A 19,019-nucleotide genomic window follows, 5' to 3' on the forward strand; every position below is an offset into this window, starting at 1 on the left:
GCCGCAGCCGAGGGGACCCCGGCCCCCGAACCCTCGCGGCGCGCGCACGCCAACCAGCCGCTTCCCCGAGTGGGCGCCCCTCACCTGCCATGCGGCCGCAGCTCTGGCTCTTGGTCGGGCTCGGGCTCCCGCGGCTCCTGCTCGCCCGCGGCCGCCGGCAACGCCTCGGCGTCCTCCACCGTCACCTCAGCCGCGGTCAAGGCCCCAGCCGACGGCACCCGCAGGGCCCAGGTAGGAGCCGCGGCGGCCCCCAGGCCGAACGCCGCCTCCGCCGCCGGGGCGGGTAGGTCGCGGGCGCGCCCCACAGCTTCCGTCAGCGCCGCAAGCCCCAGCAGCAGCAGCAGCAGCAGCAGCGACGGCGGCGCCCGCGCGAGCCGCCCCGAGTGGGCAGCGCGTTCCATCAGCGGCCTGCCCTGGGCGCGCGCATGGAGGTGAAGTCGCCGGCACCCGCTTTCCTGCCGGCCTGAGCCACCGAGCAGCCGGGGATGAGCTGCGGATCCCAACGGCCTGACAGCCAGCCCGGTCCTCCCGCCACGTCTCACCTCGCTCTCAGCCACCGCTACTTGAGTGACAGTCTCCCTCGGACATCACCCATTGAGCAAACTTTCCGCGCGTCTACTCTCCGATTGGCTGCGGTCACTGCCACTCCGGGAATCCAAGCTGGTCCTGTTGCAGAAGGTGGGCTTTCCCCGGTTGTCAACATCACGCCTGCCAATCAAATCGTACTGTCCCCTCCGAGGCCCGGCCCTGTTCCGGAAGCGCTTAGCAAGAAGACTTGAAGTTCATTGGTGGAAGCGGATGCCCCTCAAAGCTCTGAGATAACTTCTTCCTGATTGGCTGGAAGCGGCACTTACTACGTGGCCAATTCTGACTGTGGAGAGGTCAGTCCCTAGTGACAGGAAGAGTTGGAAGCGAGGGCCGGGTGCTTCGGAGGCGGAAGCCCTTAAAGGAGCTGCCACAGTGGCTCTTCTAAAGCCTGGTGTGTTTGGAAAGGCAAAAGCGAGGCGGGAAACATAAGTGACTGCACAAGCCGTGTGGTTAGAAGTGAAAGGGATGAAGCGGTTTTAGAACACCATATCGCATGCAGTCCCTAGGGCGCTGAGAGGTAAGGCTTCTTAGAGATGCCTGCGATCTAACAGGTGATCCTGTCTACTCCACACGCCCCTCCCCTCCGGTCCAACGTCACGGAGCAGAATCGCGACTTTAACCTGAGCCTTCTGACCCTGCTGTGGCATCGGACTTTGGAGAAGAAAGAGAGAAAACTGCAAAAGTCAAAACTGGAGAAGATTTGACTGTTCAGCTAAGGAATTGGAACCTCATGCAGCAGTTAAGGACACCCTGAAGATTTTTGAGCAGAGGCGTGAAAGGATGAGAGTTGTGGTTTAGTCAGCAGTGTATTCAAAAGAATGGCATCAAAGATGAGGAGAGTACCTGGGAAGCTATTGCCCCATCAAAATCCTGTGAAGGGGGCAATAGGGGGATAAGGACACATATGTAATACCTTGATCAATAAAAAAAAGAAAACTGAAGATTTTTTAAAGATACTGGCATTAACATGCTGTAATTTTTTAACATCAAAAAACAAAACCAAAAAAAGCCCACTCCCCCCTCCATCTCCCACCACATTTTCTTGCTCCTACAAGTACAGCAAAACTTACAAGTTGTTCTAAACAACTTGCCTTCAGTTTTTTCTCAACACGTGAGTCAGGCTTTCATGCCCAGAATCCACCAGATTGCTCTTGCTGAGGCCTCCATTGCTCATTCAAACAACAATTCTCAGGCTTCATCTCATCTATCTATTTATATATCTATATATCTATATCTATAGATATATAGATATTCTATCCTATCTAATAAAAGAGAAACATGGTAATTAGTTGTACCTCCACTACCCTTCCCATTGGCTAATCAGGGCGATATGCAAATTAACTGCCAGCCAAGATGGCGGCCGGCAGCCAGGCAGCTTGAAGGGAACATGAGGCTTGCTTGCTTCAGTGACGGAGGACTCCAACATTCCCTGCATGCCGCTGCTGGCCTCTGAGCTTGCAGTTTGAAACATTGTTACAAATATAGAAGCTAAACAATACTCCAGAAACCTGCTTTCAGTGAGCCTGGATCTCAGGGCTGGAGTTGAAACAGTGTTTCGATTATAGGACCCAGTCAAACCAGATACCTGCTTTCAGCAGCGGAGGCCTAAGAGCTGGAGCCAAGCCTCAGAGCTAAAGCTGGCCCAGAATAAAAAAAGAAAAAAGAAAAAAAGGAGCGGTTGGGAACTTCAGTCACCCGCCAGCCTAAAAACAGCCCTCAGCCCCTCACCCAGACTGGCCAGGCACCCCAGTGGGGACCCTCACCCTGAAGGGTGTGTGACCAGCTGAAAACAGCCATCATCCCCTCACCCAGGCTGGCCAGGAACCCCAGTGGGGACCCCCACCCTGATCCAGGACACCCTTCAGGGCAAACCAGCTGGGCCCCACCCGTGCACCAGGCCTCTATTCTATATAGTAAAAGGGTAATATGCCTCCCAGCACCAGGATCAGCGGAGCCGCGAGGCCTCCCAGCACTGGGATCAGCATGACAGGGGGCAGCGCCCAAACCCCCTGATCGCCCTGCGGCTCCGTGTGTGACAGGGTGTGGGGCCACAACCTCCCTATCTGCCCTGCTCTGTTCGTGACAGGGGAAGGCACCCCAAACCCCTGATCAGCCCTGCGGCTCTGTGTGTGACAGGGTGCTGCGCCCCAACCCCCCCCACCACGCCCCCGCCACGGGCCCTGCTCTGTGTGTGACGGGGTAGAGCCATAACCTCCCCATCGGCCCTGCCCTGAGTGTGACAGTGGCAGCGCCCCAACCCCCTTATAGGCCCTGCTCTGTGGGTGATAGAGGGCGGCACCCCAACTGCCCCCCATGGGCCCTGCTCTGTGTGTGACGGGGTAGAGCCATAACCTCCCCATCGGCCCTGCCCTGAGTGTGACAGGGTGCGGCGCCCCAAACCCCTGATCCACCCTGCTCTGTGTGTGGCAGGGGGCGGTGCCCCAACTCCCCTATCGGCCCTACTCTGTGAGTGACAGGGAGGAGCTCCTCAACCCCCTGATGGGGCCTGCTCTGTGCATGACGGGGGGAGCTCCGCAACCCCCCTGATGGGCCCTGCTGTGTGAGTGACAGGGGGCAGCGCCCCAACCCCGATTGGCCCTGCTCTGTGCGTGACAGGGGGTGGCGCCGCAACCTCCCCATGACCCTGCTTGAGTGTGGCAGGGGATGGTGCCCCAACCCCCCAATCGGCCCTACCCTGAGCATGACTGAGGGTGGCATCGCAACCTCCCGATCCACCCTGCTCTGTGCATGACAGGGGGCGGTGCCCCAACTCCCCAATCAACCCTGCTCTGAGCCCGACCAGGGGCTGCACCTAGGGATTGGGCCTGCCCTCTGCCACCCGGGAGCAGGCCTAAGCCAGCAGGTCATTATCTCCCGAGGGGTCCCAGACTGCAAGAGGGCACAGGCCAGGCTCAGGGACACCCCCTCCCCCCCGAGTGCACAAATTTTTGTGCACCGGGCCTCTAGTATATATATAAGAGGCTAATATGTAAAGTGTCCCTAGGGAGTTTGACTGGGAGACTGGGAGTTCGATCACTCACTATGATGTGTGCTGACCACCAGGGGGTGGCACAGAATGAAGGAAGGCCCCAGCCGACAGCCAGAAGGCCCCGATCAGCCCTAATCGCTGGCCAGACCTAGGGACCTTTCCCATGCCTGCATTCCCTGCACAGGGCCTGTAGTTTATATATATAAGAGACTAATATGTTAAGTGTACCTCCGCCCAATGGACCTGTCACTATGACGCGCACTGACCACCAGGGGGCTGATACTCAATGCAGGAGCTGCCAAGACACATACTGGTCATTTATACAGAAAGTGCAGTGCAGACCTGACACCAACAAAGCAACGCTCAGCTTCCCCCAAGTGGGACACAAGCCCCGCCACCACCCCAGAGTGACACCCCACCAAATCTCAGCCAATGCTGCCATGGCGCAATATGGGGCCACAGCACAGCCCAGCACAGTCTGGAAACAGTTGCTGTGTGAGCTGGGTAATGATGTCATACAGCAATGTTCGGCTTTCTCTCCCTAGTTCATGTCCTTTGAGCACTGAAAAATAGTCCATTGTCTGGATGGACTACAGTCTATTTATTTACCTACTGCAGTACATCTTGGTTGCTTCCAAGTTTTGACAATTAGAAATAAAGCTATTGTAAACATCCACAAACAGATTTTTGCATATGCATTCAAAACTGCTTTAGATAATATCAAGGAGCATAATTGCTGAGCCTTTTGGTAAGCATATGTTGGAGTTTTGTGAGAAACCAGCAAACTGTCTTCTAAAGTGGCTGTACCATTTCACATTCCCACCAGCAACGAATGAGAGTTTTCTGTTGCTCCACATCCTTGTCAGCATTTGGTGTTGTCAGTGTTTTTGGATTTTAGCTGTTCTAATAGGGGTGCAGTGGTATCTTATTGTTGATTTAATTTGCATTTCCCTCTTGACATATGATGTGGAACATCTCTAGGTAATCTCTCCAGGTAACAGGAGAATTTTGAGTGGACATTGCTGATCAAAGACAGGAGTGATGGATCTTTTGGTTGAGATAGAAATCAGGATTCTGATGAAACAGATAGTGATTGGAGGGCCCATGCTGCCCCAGACAGCTTTTATGACCATCCACCCAGAAGAAGTTTGATATCTTTGGAGACAAGTGTTGAGATCATTCTGATCCAGACCCACATCATGATGGATACTGAGATGAGTATCATGACAGCCCACACAAGGATGTGGGTTGACATGGGGGCTGAGATCACTATGACACCTGAGGCAGCAGAGACTATGACAGAGGCTATGATTCTAGGACAGACAGTGGCAGAAGAGCATTCGGTAGGGGGCACTATAGGGATGGTGACTACAGAGGAGCGGGGCATGCTATGAAGACAAACAGAGATATGACAAACAGAGATGATTATAGATGTGACAGAGGTTCATCCCAAAGACCCAAACGGACTCCAAGGCCTCGGAGTATTCGTAAGGAAGATGATTCTTCCGCTAGCACCTCACAGTACATCCGTCGGCCTCTCTCTGTGGAGGGACAAAGCCTGTTGACACAGCTGCTAGAGAACAAGAAGCAGAGGAGCAGCTATGGAAGGACAGGAGACAGTGCAGTGTGAGCTGGATGAGTCAAACTAGAACATCAGCCTCAGAGAGACACCCACGCTGGCAAAGTGAAGGAACTGGGGAACCAACTGGATGATAGAAAACAGGAAGTGAGTCACCACAGACTGGACCTCAGTCATATCTGGCAGAAATGCAGGAAGGAGAGAGAGTGAAAAGTCTCTGGAAAATGAAACACTCACTTAGGAGGAAGACTGTCACTCTCCAACTTCTAAGTCTCCAAAACCTGAACTGAACAGCCTCTAAAGGTAATGCTAGTCCCTCCACCCTGAATGGCTGCAGCAATCTTGGGGGAGAAGAACAAAGTTGGAGGGATCACAATACTGCATATCAAACTATACTACAATGCTATCCCCCTCACCAAAGGAGAATGCTTAGAAATCTAGCACTCAGAAGAAACCAAGATGAGGTGCCCAGATGAGGCCCAGCTGTGAAGCAATGCAAGCTGCTGTGGGGTCTTGAGCCTTCTTTTGGAAGTTCTGGGTCTCTCTGAGCCAGCTGCAGTTTGTTAGGTAATTTTCAGATTGCAAAGGGCTAGGCCTTTCATATGCAAAAGCCTCTGCCCACAGCTTGGGTGGGGCAGGGTCTCAGGGGATCAACAGGGCGAAGCAGACAGCTATGGCTGATCCTCAGTCCTACCCTAAGAGGCCCTGGGTCTCAGTGTCCCGGTAATCTCTGCAAGCACCTCTGAGAGAAAGCCCTCGAGTTCCAACTGATGCCAGACAGTCCAGTTTCTCCCCATATGAGTCTGGGTCCCCAAAGACTCGCCCGGAACTGGAGTTCAGAGCAGTCAGGAGCTTGTGTCTCCCTCCTGATTGAAAAAGACAACTGTGTCCTCAGTTGCCAGCCCTTTCCACATGCACCTCCGTACCTCTGCACTTTACTTCCGCACCTCCTCTGAGTCTCAGTGTGTTTTTCTCTTTCCTTCTAGTGCTTTTCTCTTTCCTTCTAGTAGAATTTCCACTCAGCCAGCCTTCCTGTGGTTCTGGATGATGTCCGTTTTGTCAATTTTTGAATTGGTTGTGTGAGGCAGCAATTTCCGGTGTTTACCTATGCCGCCATCTTGGTTTCTCCTAGCACTCATTTTTTATTAAAAAAAACAACAACAACAACACAAAAACTCTCAGCAAAGTTTGAATAGAGGGAATATACCTCCACATAATAAAGGGCATATACGACAAACCTGCAGCCAACATGATACTTAATGGAAAAAAAACTAACAATGTTTTCTTAAGAACAGGAACAAGACAGGGATGTCTGCTTTCACCACTCTTTTTTAAAAAATTGATTTCAGAGAGAAAGGGGGTTGGGGGGAGAGATAGAAACATCAATGATGAGAGAGAATAATTGATTGGCTACCTCCTGCACAACCTGTACTGAGGATTGAGCTTGCAACCTGGGCATGTGTCCTTGACTGAAATCGAACCCGGGACTCTTCAGTCTGCAGGCCAACACTCTATTCACTGAGATAAATTGGCTAGGGCTTCACCACTCTTATTCAACATAGTACTGGAAGTCCTAGGCCCTGCAATCAGACAAGAAGAAGAAGAAAAAAAGGCTCCAAATTGGAAAGGAAGAAGTAAAACTGTCATTATTCACAGATGACATGATATTGTACATAGAAAACCCTAAAGATTCTGCCAAAAAACTGCTAGAACTAATAAATGAATTCAGTAAAGTAGCAGGATACAAAATTAGCATCCAAAAATCAATGACAGTTTTATACAATGAACTCTCAGAAAAAGAAACTTTAAAAAAAATCCTATTTACTATTGCAGCAAAACAATGATAGCTAGGAATGAACTGAACCAAGGAGGTGCCCGGGGTGAGCACCTCCATGCACAGGTGATCTCTCCAGACCAGGAGCAGCTGGAGGAGAATGAGGTGCTGCAGCCTGCAGTTGGCCATCTGGAGACCTCCAACATTGCCCTGGCCTTCGTCTGTAGACAGCTCCAAAGGAGGCTGCCCCTGAGAGCAGTCAGCCTCAACCTAGGCCCCTCCTGGAAACACCTAGAAACCCCAGAGCCAGGGCAGCAGGGCCTCCAGGCTGCAGCTGGCTCAGATAAGAACACCTTGGGTCCAGAGAATCCAGGAGTCCTGCCAAAGTGGCACCAAGTGGCAGGTGGAAACCCAGGTGAAAGCCAGGAGGAGGAAGAAAGAGACACAGAGGGGCAGTAGCCCCCCAGCTTGCAGCCTGAGCCAGAGGAGCACCTGACTTTCTGGAACCACCCCTGCCGGCTCAACTCTGGGCCCCTGGGAGAGAGAGCGTCATCACCACTCCACATGGCCCCTTGTGGAGGTCCAGGAGGGAGGCCGCCTTCCGGGGCCCCTACTTCTCTACAGAGCCCCTCTGCTCCCCAGTGAATCTGACAGTGACCTAGAGCCTGTGGGGGCAGGAATCCAGTGTCTCCAGAAACTGTCCCAAGAGCGGAAGGGGGCCATGCAGCTGATGAGAGTGCTGACATGACTGTTTATCTCCTTCGAGACTGAGGACAGTGCCCTTCGGGTCACGCCCTCCTCCCAAGCATCTTCCATCCTGAGCACCTGTCCCAGCATCCTCTTCTTCCTCCTCTCCTCCTCCTTCATGTGTGTATTTGGAGACACCCACAGAGCTGATGCCCAGCAGAGTGGGAAGCCTGCCATCTTCCTACCAGCTTGGACCTGAGCTGCTGACCGCACTGACCCACCACCTTTCAGCTTCTCGGCTTCTGGGGAAAGGCTCTGGTGTCCTCGCTCCCCCTGTCTGGAGCGCAGTGAGGGGCACGAAGGGAGCTCTGTCCCCCAGGAAGTGAGCCATATTTGACCGCCATGCCCCCAAACCTGGGATCTGTGCCTCCCCTCCAGTTCCTGGAAGGAAATCCTTGAGGAGTTGGCAGTGCCCCTGGGCCACTGCTAACAAGGACCTGACTAACAAGGCCCAAGTGGGGGCTGCTTGTGGCTTCTGTCTCCTGCTCTGACCACATCTGAGCCTGGCAGAGACCACTTGCCACAGCCCAAGAGTGACTCCGGGACACCTGGGAGTGGAGGGGGATTATTCACCCTACTCCCCTTTTGGGTTTGAAATGCACTCCACACTTGAGCCTTGTGGTTGCCTTTTTTGCAATGTGAAGTGCAGGCTCCAGAAGGTATTTGAGAGCTCTGAGCTGTGCACCCAGGAGCAGGGTGGGCTAGGAGTCACCTCCTGTGTTGCCAGTGCCCAGGCTATTGGGAACCAGCTCCTGTGCCTGCTCCAAAGGAAAGGGTGGGAGAGATTTCCAGGCTCTGAGACTCCAGGCCCATGGGTACCTATTTATGTTCCCAGCACCTGGCACTGTGGGTGGCAGGGAGGCATAACATTGCTCTGGCAGCAATTTCTGCCCTTTGTAAATTATTTAAGAAATTTGCCTTATCATTTTATTAGAAAGAAATCAGTGTGTAACCTCCCTCTATAATGTTGCTTTTCCATAATAAAGACTCTCTTTCTGATAGACTGACAAATCTCAGAGGGAAGGCTGGGCAGTGAGGAAATAACTAGGGAACTTATATGCATACTAGAGGCCCGGTGCACGAAATTTGTGTACTTGTGAGAGTCTCTCAGCCCGGCCTGCGCCCTCTCACAGTCTGGGAACCCTCAAGGGGTGTCCAGGGAACAGGCCTAAGCCTTCAGTTGGACATCTTTAGTGCTGCCACAGAGGTGGGAGAGGCTCCTGCCACTGCCGCTGCCAGCCATGAGCCTGGCTTCTGGCTGAACGGTGCTCCCCCTGTGGGAGTGCACCAACCACAGGGGTAGCTCCTGTGTTGAGCATCTGGCCCCTGGTGGTCAGTGCGCATCATAGCAACCAGTCATTCCACCGTTCGGTCAATTTGCATATTAGCTTTTTATTATATAAGATATGCATAACCCATGGACACAGACAATAGTGTGGTGAGGCCCTGACTGGTTTGGCTCAGTGGATAGAGCATCAGCCTGCAGACTCAAAGGTCCCAGGTTCGATTCTGGTCAAGGGCATGTTCCTTGGTTGCAGGCACATCCCCAGTAAGAGGTGTGCAGAAGGCAGCTGATTGATATTTCTCTCTCATTGATGTTTCTAACTCTCTACCCCTCTCCTTTCCTGTCTGTAAAGAATCAATAAAATGTATTTTTTTAAAAATAGTGTGGTGAGGGCTGGGGGTTCCCGGTGGAGGGGATCAATGCGGGGGGGTGGAGGGGATATTTGTAGTACATTTAACAATGAAGATAAATTATTTTTATTTCAGAAAGGAGGGGAGAAGGAGAGAGAGAGATAGAAACATCAATGATGAGAGAAAATCATTGATCGGCTGCCTCCTGCACATCCCGACTAGAGATCCAGCCCAAAACCCAGGCATGTGTCCTGACTGGGAATCAAATCATGACCTCCTGGTTCATAGGTCGACGCTCAACCACTGAGCCACACCGGCTGGGCAAAGATAAAATTTTTTTAAAAGAATGAATAGGAGAGTTCAACAATATAACCATATACAAAATATACCAAAACTAATTATTTTCTTGATGTACCAGCAGTAAGTCTATGGAGAATAATGAAATATAGATTCTCATTTATCATTTTTTTTTAAAAAGAAAGAAATAGAGAAAGATACAAACAAATGGAAACATATGCCATGTTCATGGATTGAAAAAATAACATTAAAATATCTATACAGCCCGAAGCAATCTATAGATTCAATGTAATTTCTATTGAAATGCCACTGGCATATTTCCACAGATCTAGAACAAATATTCCAATAATGTATATTGAATCCCCCCCAAAAAATACCCTGAATAGCTGCAGCAATCTCGAGAAGAAGAACAAAGTTGGAGGGATCACAATACAGAATATCAAACTATACTACAAGGCCATTGTAATCAAAACAGCCTAGTACTGGCACAAGAACAGACATGTAGCTCAATAAAACAGAGAGCCTAGAAGCGACCCAAGCCGTTATGCTCAATTAATATTTAACAAAGGAGGGAAGAGTATACAATAGAGTAAAGATAGTCTCTTTAATAAGTGGTGTTGGGAAAATTGGACAGGTACATGCAAAAAAATGCAACTAGACTACCAACTTACACCACACACAAAAATAAACTCAAAAGGATAAAAGACTTAAAAATGTAAGTTGTGAAACCATAAAATTCCTAGAAGAAAACATAGGCAATAAAATCTCAGACATCTTAGGTACTAGAATTTTTGCCAATATATTTCCTAGGGCAGGAAAAACAAAGGGAAAAATAAAGAAATGGAACTACATCAAACTAAAATGCTTCTGCATAGAAAAAGAAACCATCTTCAAATGCAAAGGGAACCCACCTTATGGGAGAACATGTTGGCCAATGATACATCTGATAAGGGGTTAATCTCCAAAATATATAAAAAACTCATACAATTCAACTAGAGGAAGACAAACAATCCAATAAAAAAATGGGCAATGGACCTGGAAACAGTCCAAGTGCCCATCAGTAGATGAGTGGATAAAAAAAAGCTGTGATATATTTGCATAATGGAATAATATTCAGCTGTAAAGAAAAAAAGAGGGTACTCTTAACCTTTGCCACAGCATGGATGGACCTGGAGAGTATTATGCTAAGTGCAATAAACCAGTCAGAGAAAGACAAATATCACATGATCCCACTTATATGTGGAATCTAATGAACAAAATAGAACAAGAGACATGGAAGCATGACACAGACTGACAGATCTCAGAGGGAAGGAGGAAGGCATGAAGGGCAGAGAATAACCAAAGAATTTATATGCATATATATATAATTTATGAACACAGATAATAGTGAGGTGAAGGCCTGGTGTGGGGTGGGAATGGGTAGAGGGGGCAAAGGGGAGAAAATGGGGGACATCTCTAATACTCTCAACAATAAAAATAAAGCCTGGCTGGTATGCTCAGTGGTTGAGCACCCATCTATTAACCAGGAGGCCATGGTTCTATTCCTGGTCAGGGCACATGCCTGGGTTGCAGGCTCATCCCCAGTAGGGGGCATGCAGTAGGCAGTGGATCAATGATTCTCTCTCATCATTGATGTTTCTATCTCTCTCCCTCCCCCTTTTAAAAAATTAAAAAGAAAAAAACAACAACAAAAAATTTTTTAAAGGAGAATGCTTGGGTGAAGTAGATTTCTCACAATCCTGCTTCATCTTGGAGTTCAGACAGAAAAGCAATCCCCTACAAGATGTGTGTGTGTGGGGGGGGGGGGGGGGCAGGTTAGAGGCAGGGGAAGCATTTCTAGCTCAACCATCTAGGAAGGACCAGCAAGAAAAAATGAAAATAAAGTGGGTGAGGTGAATGTCTCTTAAGGCCAAAGGAAAAACTCCAGTCATAGTCCTGAAGATGGAGGAAGCAGACCATTGGAAGGAGTCAGATAGAAAAGATGACATAAAAAATCAAGACTCTTGATCTGTATCTGAGCCAAAGAAACCTAAAGAAAATCCAGCCTCAAGTTTCAGTTCTGCAGACAAGTATGTGGCTCTCTCCATTATGGTGAAGATAGAACTGAGGGAGAAGGTTACACTGAATTGATCTCTACACCCTCTGCTTTCCCTTAGTTTCTCTCTACCCTGGAACATTTGAGAGCAAATGAAACCTCTATCCAGACAAGATAAAATAAAACTCACCATCTCCTAAGAAAAAAAGGAAAAATAATGGGTCAACCCACCAAGATGACTTAACAAATCTGGAATTGAAAGACTTCTGTGACTTGGGACTTTCTGTTTTAAAGCAGAGCAAGTCCTGGGAAAACTGGGCTATGCTTGTCATCTTTTGTGGTACAATAGACCAGAGATCTGTGTGGCAAAAATAAGCCCTAGGTTTCCTTGCAGTCTCTGATTTGTGGCATTTCTCTTCCTGACTCCAACATAGCCCCAACCTCACTCACTGCCTGCTCCTCTGTCCTGTGAGCACATGGGCTTGGCCGTGGACCAAGACCCTCTCTAGGCTATGGCCCATAATGCTTTTAGAACTCTGCCCTAGGATTCTGTATTAAAAGTGAGGGAAAAATACATAGTTCTATATCTATATGGGAAGATAGAAGGAATATTTTTTCCTTTTTTAGCAGCTTCAAAGAGAAATAATTTACATACCATACAATCCACCTATTTAAATTGTACACTTTGACTGTTTTTAATATATTGACAGATATGTGCAACCAGGAGACAGACTTTTAAATGTCATCTTTTATGTCTTTTGAATTAGAAACCATGATAGTATATGAACTACTACAATGTAAATAGATAAATAAATAAATAAAATTAACAACAGAAAAGTTGCTATTGCCCTTGTGATCTAGCATACAATTGGGTTGGATACATGTGAACTGATTCAGTGTTTTCCACTTGTATCATACATTTATGCAATTCTTCAACAAATATTTTATTTTATTACTAGTGACCCAATGCATGAATTCTCGCACATTGAAAGTATATCAATTAGAAGAAATATTTTAATATTGCTATTTGCCCTTTCTCTATAATAGAAGTATCAAGCCAATTCATGATCGACAATGACAAATCAAAACACATGCGTGCGATTGGCGCTAGTGAGAGCTTCATATGTATTGAGCATGTGTGAGTCAACTAGCCTTTTATATTTATAGAATAAACTTGCTTAACTAGACCTGCTTTCTGATTTAGCTAAACTTTTTCCAGCCCAATGAAGCACCCCAACTTCTCTTTCAGGTAATTGTCAGCAACACAGCAGTAAATATCAATATGGAGCACATTATTATTGTAGATCATGCAGGGAGAACAAAGGGTAAAATATTTAACTGCAGCAGTGTTTGACTATATTCTCTGCAGTGAGAAAACCTGAAGTCATTTTCAAGGTCGACCATTTCTTACTTCTTTTCAGTCAGGTCAAGTTTCTAAACTTTCTAAATCTGTTTTTCTGGCTAATAGGAAAAGAAAATAGGATTCCACGGAGTCTCCTATCTACCTTCTCCAGGACTTCTGTGGGGATCAAATGAGATGAGGCACGGGAAAATGCTTCACAGACATTTGATCAAAGTGTGAAATGTTTGCACCTGGTTATAAAGCAAGTTGTGTTCCTGGGCTGAAGAAACTCCAAGGAGGCTAGTTGTTAGGGAGAGGAAGCCGGGCATTGCTACATGACGTCATTACCCAGCTCACACAGCAACCATTTCTGGGCTGGGCTGGGCTGTGGGCAGCGTTTTGTGTCTTGGGGTCTTGGCAGCATTGGAGCGATTTGGTGGGGTGTCACTCTAGGGTGGTGGCAGGGCCTGTGTCCCACTTGCGGGAAGCTGAGTGTTGCTTTGTGGGCACCAGGTCTGTGGTGCCATTTCTCTGTGTGCAACACAGCAGCTCCTGCATTGAGCATTTGCCCCCTGGTGGTCAGTGCACATCATACCAACTGGTCAGATGGTCAGAGACTTAGCATATTAGCCTTTTATATATATAGGTTATTTTTTAATCCTCACCCAAGAACATGCTTATTGATTTCAGAGAAAGGGGAATGGAGAAAGAGAGAAGAGAAAGAGAGAGAGAGATGAGAGACAAATACTGATCTATTGTCTCCTGTACTTACCATGAAAGGGGATCAAACCCGGAACTTTTTGGTATACTGGGTAATGCTTCAACCAACTGAGCCACACTGGCTAGGGCCAATTCTTTAACAAATATTTTAAATGCCTAGGCTATGACTGACCTGCTAGGCACTATGATTTCATACTCGGGAACATACAGTGTTCATTTTATATGTTTTTAGAAAATTGGTAGCTCCTTGGCAGAACTTTGATCTTTTGGAATTCTGCTCCCTCAGGTAGGTGGGGACACATATTTAGCGCTTATGGGATAGATGCAATGAAAATAACATAGGGCCCAAGGCACAGAACTCCTCAGTGTTTTCACTGGTCAGGTACCTTTTGTTAACAACCATCAGATGACGGAGGAGGGCTCCTCTAAAACTATGTCTTAGGATACAGGTCTTCCCCCTCTTGCCTTCCAGGGACCCTGCCTCTCTGCAGAGCATTGATTTCAGCATAGACGAAGGTTAGCATTTTCAGGCTCTTGTCATCAATATGGCATCCCAGGATAGCACTGTGTGCATGACAGTGTTCACACATTTAGTTTCATAAGTCCCTCCAACTTGGCATAAGTTAGACTTTTTATTTAATTTTAAATATGTTTTTATAGAGAGGAAGAAAGGGGGAAAGAGAGATAGAAACATCATTGATTAGAGAGAAACATCTATTGCCTGCCTCCTGCACACCCCCTACTAGGGACTGAACCCGCAACTCAGGCGTGTGCCCTGACCTGGAATTGAACCGTGGTTCTTGGGTCAACACTCAACCACTGAGTCACTCCAGCCAGGCTTGATGCCTGTACACCAATAATGTTGCAAGTTCGATTCCAGTCAGGGCACATACATAGGTTTTGGGTTCGATCTCCCATTAGTAGGTAACCAATTAATGTTTCTCTCTCTTGTCTTCCCTTCCTCCCTTCCTCTCTCTCTCAAGTCAATAAACATATCTTCAGATGAGGATTAAAAAACAATAATAATTAATAAATAAATAAAATAGCTGTGATTAAAAAAAAAATAGAGAGAAAGAAAATCCTGGACCAGAATACAGTAATTCACTCATTCAACAAACAGTCTTGACTATCATATCAATTATATGGCTCTGGGGATGATAGATACTACCCTTGCCCTCAAGAAGCTCACAGCTCTTGCATCTTGGCCACTGACATGCCATCCAGGCTGAAGCAGACCCGGGAACTTTGGGGCCACATAATCCACGGCCACGGCTGCATAGGCAAACACAGGAAGCACCTGGGGTGGCTGAGGTCATGCTGGTGGCTTGGATCGTCACATGATCAACTAGATAAATATTACCCAGGTTACTTGGGGAAAGTTGCTGTGAGGCATTACCACTTAAGGAGGAACCAGAGCTTTTGTACAACTGTCAACGTTGACAAACTGTGGATCTTGGTCAGTAAGCAGCCATGGGTAAGTGCTACAGAAAACAAGACTGTAGCTGCTCCCATCATTGATGTGGTACGATTAAGCTACTACAAAATTCTGGGGAAGGAAGGGCTCTCAAAGCAGCCTGTCATTGTGAAGGCCAAATTCTTCAGCAGAAGAGCTGAGGAGAAGATGAAGGGTGTTGGTGGGGCCTGTGTCCTGGTAGCTTGAAGCTACATGGAGGGAAATTCATTAAAATGTTCACAAGTGAAAGACCAAAAAAGGAACCTCACAGTTAAGTCTGGGAGACATACAAATATAATGGTGACCAAATACAATGGTAAAGTATCAGGATGGAGTGTTTCAACTAGGCCAATATTGAAAGTGACAGTGGCCTATCAATAAAGAGAAAGATTCAGTCACATATCCATTTCTTACATAAACTTAATCTCAGGCTGACCAAAGAGTAGGCAAGCAAAGGTTTATATTTATAGATATCTTTATCTTTTTCTTCAGGGCTGAAGCATTACACATGAAATGACTGTACCCACTGAGGTTGGAGGAGAGAACACCGGCCCACAATGCCTTGTGATTAGTCAGGCTAGATTTAGGTTCCCACAAAGGTAATTGGATGGCAGTTCACCCACCTTCCCAAGTGCTGTCATTCGCAGATGTCCCCATTCTCAGGCACTGTCAATAGCACAGCTATGAGTTATTATCACGGGATGCCTGCTGCTCCCGCCCTGGTCCCACCAGATCAAACACGCTGGCCACGGAGGCAACTGGCCATAGATTCTGAGCCTTGTTCACCTTGAAATTTGGCACAGTGTCTGCAGCACACCCGTTATTGATTCACAGCGGTGTGTGGACACAGCTTGCCGGCTCCACACTGGGGCCTGATGTCCTACTCGTCAGCCCTATTGTCCCTCTGTTCCCAGCAGTACTCATCCAGGTGACAGGTGAGCCACCTCTGTGCAATCTCCTAACTTATATTAAGCATTTACCTATTTGGTGGCTGTTTTTAACCATGCTTAACCAAACGTTCTTGATAGCAGAGTACAGAGCTGTGTGATCCACACACTGCTTGGCCATGGGAGTACGAGTGGGGGCGTTGCTGAAGACCAACAATGTGTGATTGAGTATTATCATTAGCACTAACTAACCATTCATCATCTCTGGTGTTTCTTCCAAGTTTTATTCCTGAATCACTGTCTGTATGCTCATGCCCGGTCCAAAGATGAAATGGGGTTCCCAGAAGAGCAGGCAGCATGACCATTTGGGCGACCTAAAAAAGTTTGCTTTCTCCCTCTCAGAGTTCTTGCCTTTGCCACCAAGTCTCACCAATGCTCCACAGCTGGAGCAGCCACTGGCGTTGCTCCACTCCTCTCTGAGCCTGACCACCCAGGGGCCTGGCCCCCAATGGGCATGCGAGTGCAGGACCAGCCTCCCCACACGGCAGTTGTATCCTGAGATTTGTTAACGTAAAAAACCATTGAAACCTGTAAAGAATTTTTGTGAGTTTATTTGAGCCAAACTGTCAGCATATGCCGGGAAGCAGAATGGCGGGTTACATCTGTATTTATACATTGCAATCAATGGAGGGACAGACGTAAGTGGGTTACATGAAATTCATTGGTGATAGATTAAGGAGGTGGGATAAAGCAAAGCGGGGGTTGGGGGGATCCTCTGGGATTGTAAAAAGTAAAATGATGGACACATACTTAGGTGGGTGCAGGAACAATTAACATGATAATGAAGGAATTTGTGGTATCTTTCCTGGCACCCAGCACATTTGGTTGTGCCCCAGGGGCTCCAGAAAAAGAAAAGTTACAAGTTACCCAGACACTTCAAGGGTATAGTACCATAGATACAAAAAGACAGAGAGGCTCAGTTAAGGCAAAGGATGACCTCGTCAGTGAAGATACGGCCTAGGATATAAATACCCACCATAACTGCTTTTAGTTAAAGTTTAATTTCAGAACATCCTTTGTGGTTACTTTAGGTCTCTGAGTTTGGAAGACTGCCATGCAGGCCTCTCCTGAGCTTGTCAGGTCAGCATGTGGCCCCTTTCGTCCACAGATTCAGCAAGAAACTTGACAGTAGTTTTCTGCTCTGCTCCACCATCAGGCCGGGCAGAGGGGAGAGCTGGTGGGTCGGCAGCGAGTTGCCTTTCAGGACTAAGAGCACTACATAGTGTCCACCGTTTTCCCGAATCTCCCATTTTTCTGCCACAGCTCCTCACTCATCTCTCCTCACTCGCTCGGCCTGCTTGGAAGGGAAGCCCTGTGGACAGTGGTGTTCTAAGTGCCAGGTGCCTATCTTTGGGGGTCATCCTGGGTCCACTCCGCAGACGCTGCGAGGCCTCAGGACGAGTGGCCGCGCTGCTTCTTAGCTACAAAGTGGAACGTGGAAGCCGGTGAGGTTCTGGCTGAGGAGCTGCTGGCACCTTGCCTTGCACCTTCAAGTGGTGGCCGGCTGTCTTACCAGTCTGGCGCTATCAGCTTGATTCACACAGCGGGCACTTCCTAATGGCTTCTTTATTCCACACTTGCTCCCTCTCAGCCCATTCTACCCACAGCCCCCAAGGCTATTGGTTTACAGCACAAACTGGACGGTGTCCTTCCCCCTCTTAAGGCTTCTCTTTGCTGAGAACAAATTCCAAACTCCTTGCAGAGACCCACAGGACCACACCTGAACTGACCCCTGCTGACCCTTCCCCCCAGACTCACCCCTACCCTTCTTCCCTGTGTTCTGCTCAGCCACACTGAGCCTAGTTTGGTTCCCCTGTACTGGGTTCCTCCTTGTCCTGGGGCCTTGGGACTTGCTAGTCCCTCTGTCCGCAGCTTCCTCTTCACTCAGGGCTCGGCCCAGATGCCACTTCCTCAGTGGCCTTCCTCTGACCTTCCTGCACTTTCACAGGCTTTTCTGTCTCAGATATTTGTGGGCACTGTCCCAGGATTCAAAAGGTGGCTTTAGGCCTGCTTGACAGCTAGACACGGGACCGGGCCCTGGCTCGTAGGCCCCATGACAAGACAGGCTTAGTGACAGCCCATAAGAGGTCATTCTGAAATACACACTCGTTTCCCGATCTGAAATCCCCTCAGACTGAGAGGAAGAGAAGATCCATCCCTTGGTTGGGGGACCAACCATCCCCGTGTGCCTGGGACTGAGGGGGCCTCACCAGATGTAAGATCTTTATATCTAAAACTAAGAAAGACCAGGAAAACTGAGACAAGTTGGTTACGGTTACCTATGACCCCAGATGTCTTGAGAAGGTACAGCAGTTGGCCTGAAATCCAACGGAATCACTGTTGCCCACTGGGTTTTGTTTGTTTGTTTTAGCTTTGACCAGGTCATATGTGTAGGTACCAAAGAAGAACAAATACTTTTTGCAATACCTTGTATAAATCCATATAGGAGGATTTTATAGGAAAACACCTTGAAGTACACACACACACACACACACACACACACACACACACACACAACTTAGAAGCAAATATGCCACCCGTCCTGAACATTTAACATGTCTTGGTTCCCAGACCTTTGCACAGTATCTGTCATATGAACTTGATATTTGATAAACCATTGAACCAAGTTTAACTGAGTACATTATTGGATCACATCCAAACCCTCAGAGGCAGACAATCTGGAGAAACTGGGCTGTTCCAGAAATTCCTCACAGCAGGAAACAGAAAGACTTCATAATCTAAATAAAGCTGGTTACCATTCATTACCTCTGTGACAACATTGATCCTTAAATAGAGAGGATGGCCTGCCACCTAGTGGTAGCTGTTGCATTGCTCCCTGGTAAACCACAATTAATTCCTGTGCTGGGTGATTTATTAGGCATAGAATCATCAAATGTAAGGGGTTGGAAGAAT

At 48.0% G+C, this 19,019-nt stretch overlaps 1 protein-coding gene and 2 pseudogenes across 8 annotated transcripts in view; 2 read left to right on the plus strand and 1 right to left on the minus strand.

The window, feature by feature from the left end:
* EIF2AK3 (eukaryotic translation initiation factor 2 alpha kinase 3) overlaps positions 1-664 on the minus strand; it is a 121,520-nt gene extending 120,856 nt beyond the window's left edge. For 2 of the 8 annotated variants that reach the window (XM_059688381.1, XM_059688378.1), the window contains exon 1: positions 85-642. In XM_059688381.1, coding sequence (XP_059544364.1) covers positions 85-401 — 317 coding nt within the window. In that variant the 5' untranslated portion in view covers positions 402-642. Of the gene's footprint in view, positions 1-84 lie in introns of all 8 variants that reach the window. The other 6 variants (XM_059688383.1, XM_059688380.1, XM_059688382.1 and 3 more) reach the window with 6 other exon arrangements.
* On the plus strand, positions 486-11,765 carry LOC132229693 (eukaryotic translation initiation factor 4B-like; annotated as a pseudogene).
* On the plus strand, positions 5,582-7,701 carry LOC132231889 (protein PIMREG-like; annotated as a pseudogene).
* Positions 11,766-19,019: the final 7,254 nt, after the last annotated feature.

The sequence above is a fragment of the Myotis daubentonii genome, chromosome 3 (genome assembly GCF_963259705.1).
Source record: "Myotis daubentonii chromosome 3, mMyoDau2.1, whole genome shotgun sequence".
Taxonomy (NCBI): Eukaryota; Metazoa; Chordata; class Mammalia; order Chiroptera; family Vespertilionidae; genus Myotis; species Myotis daubentonii.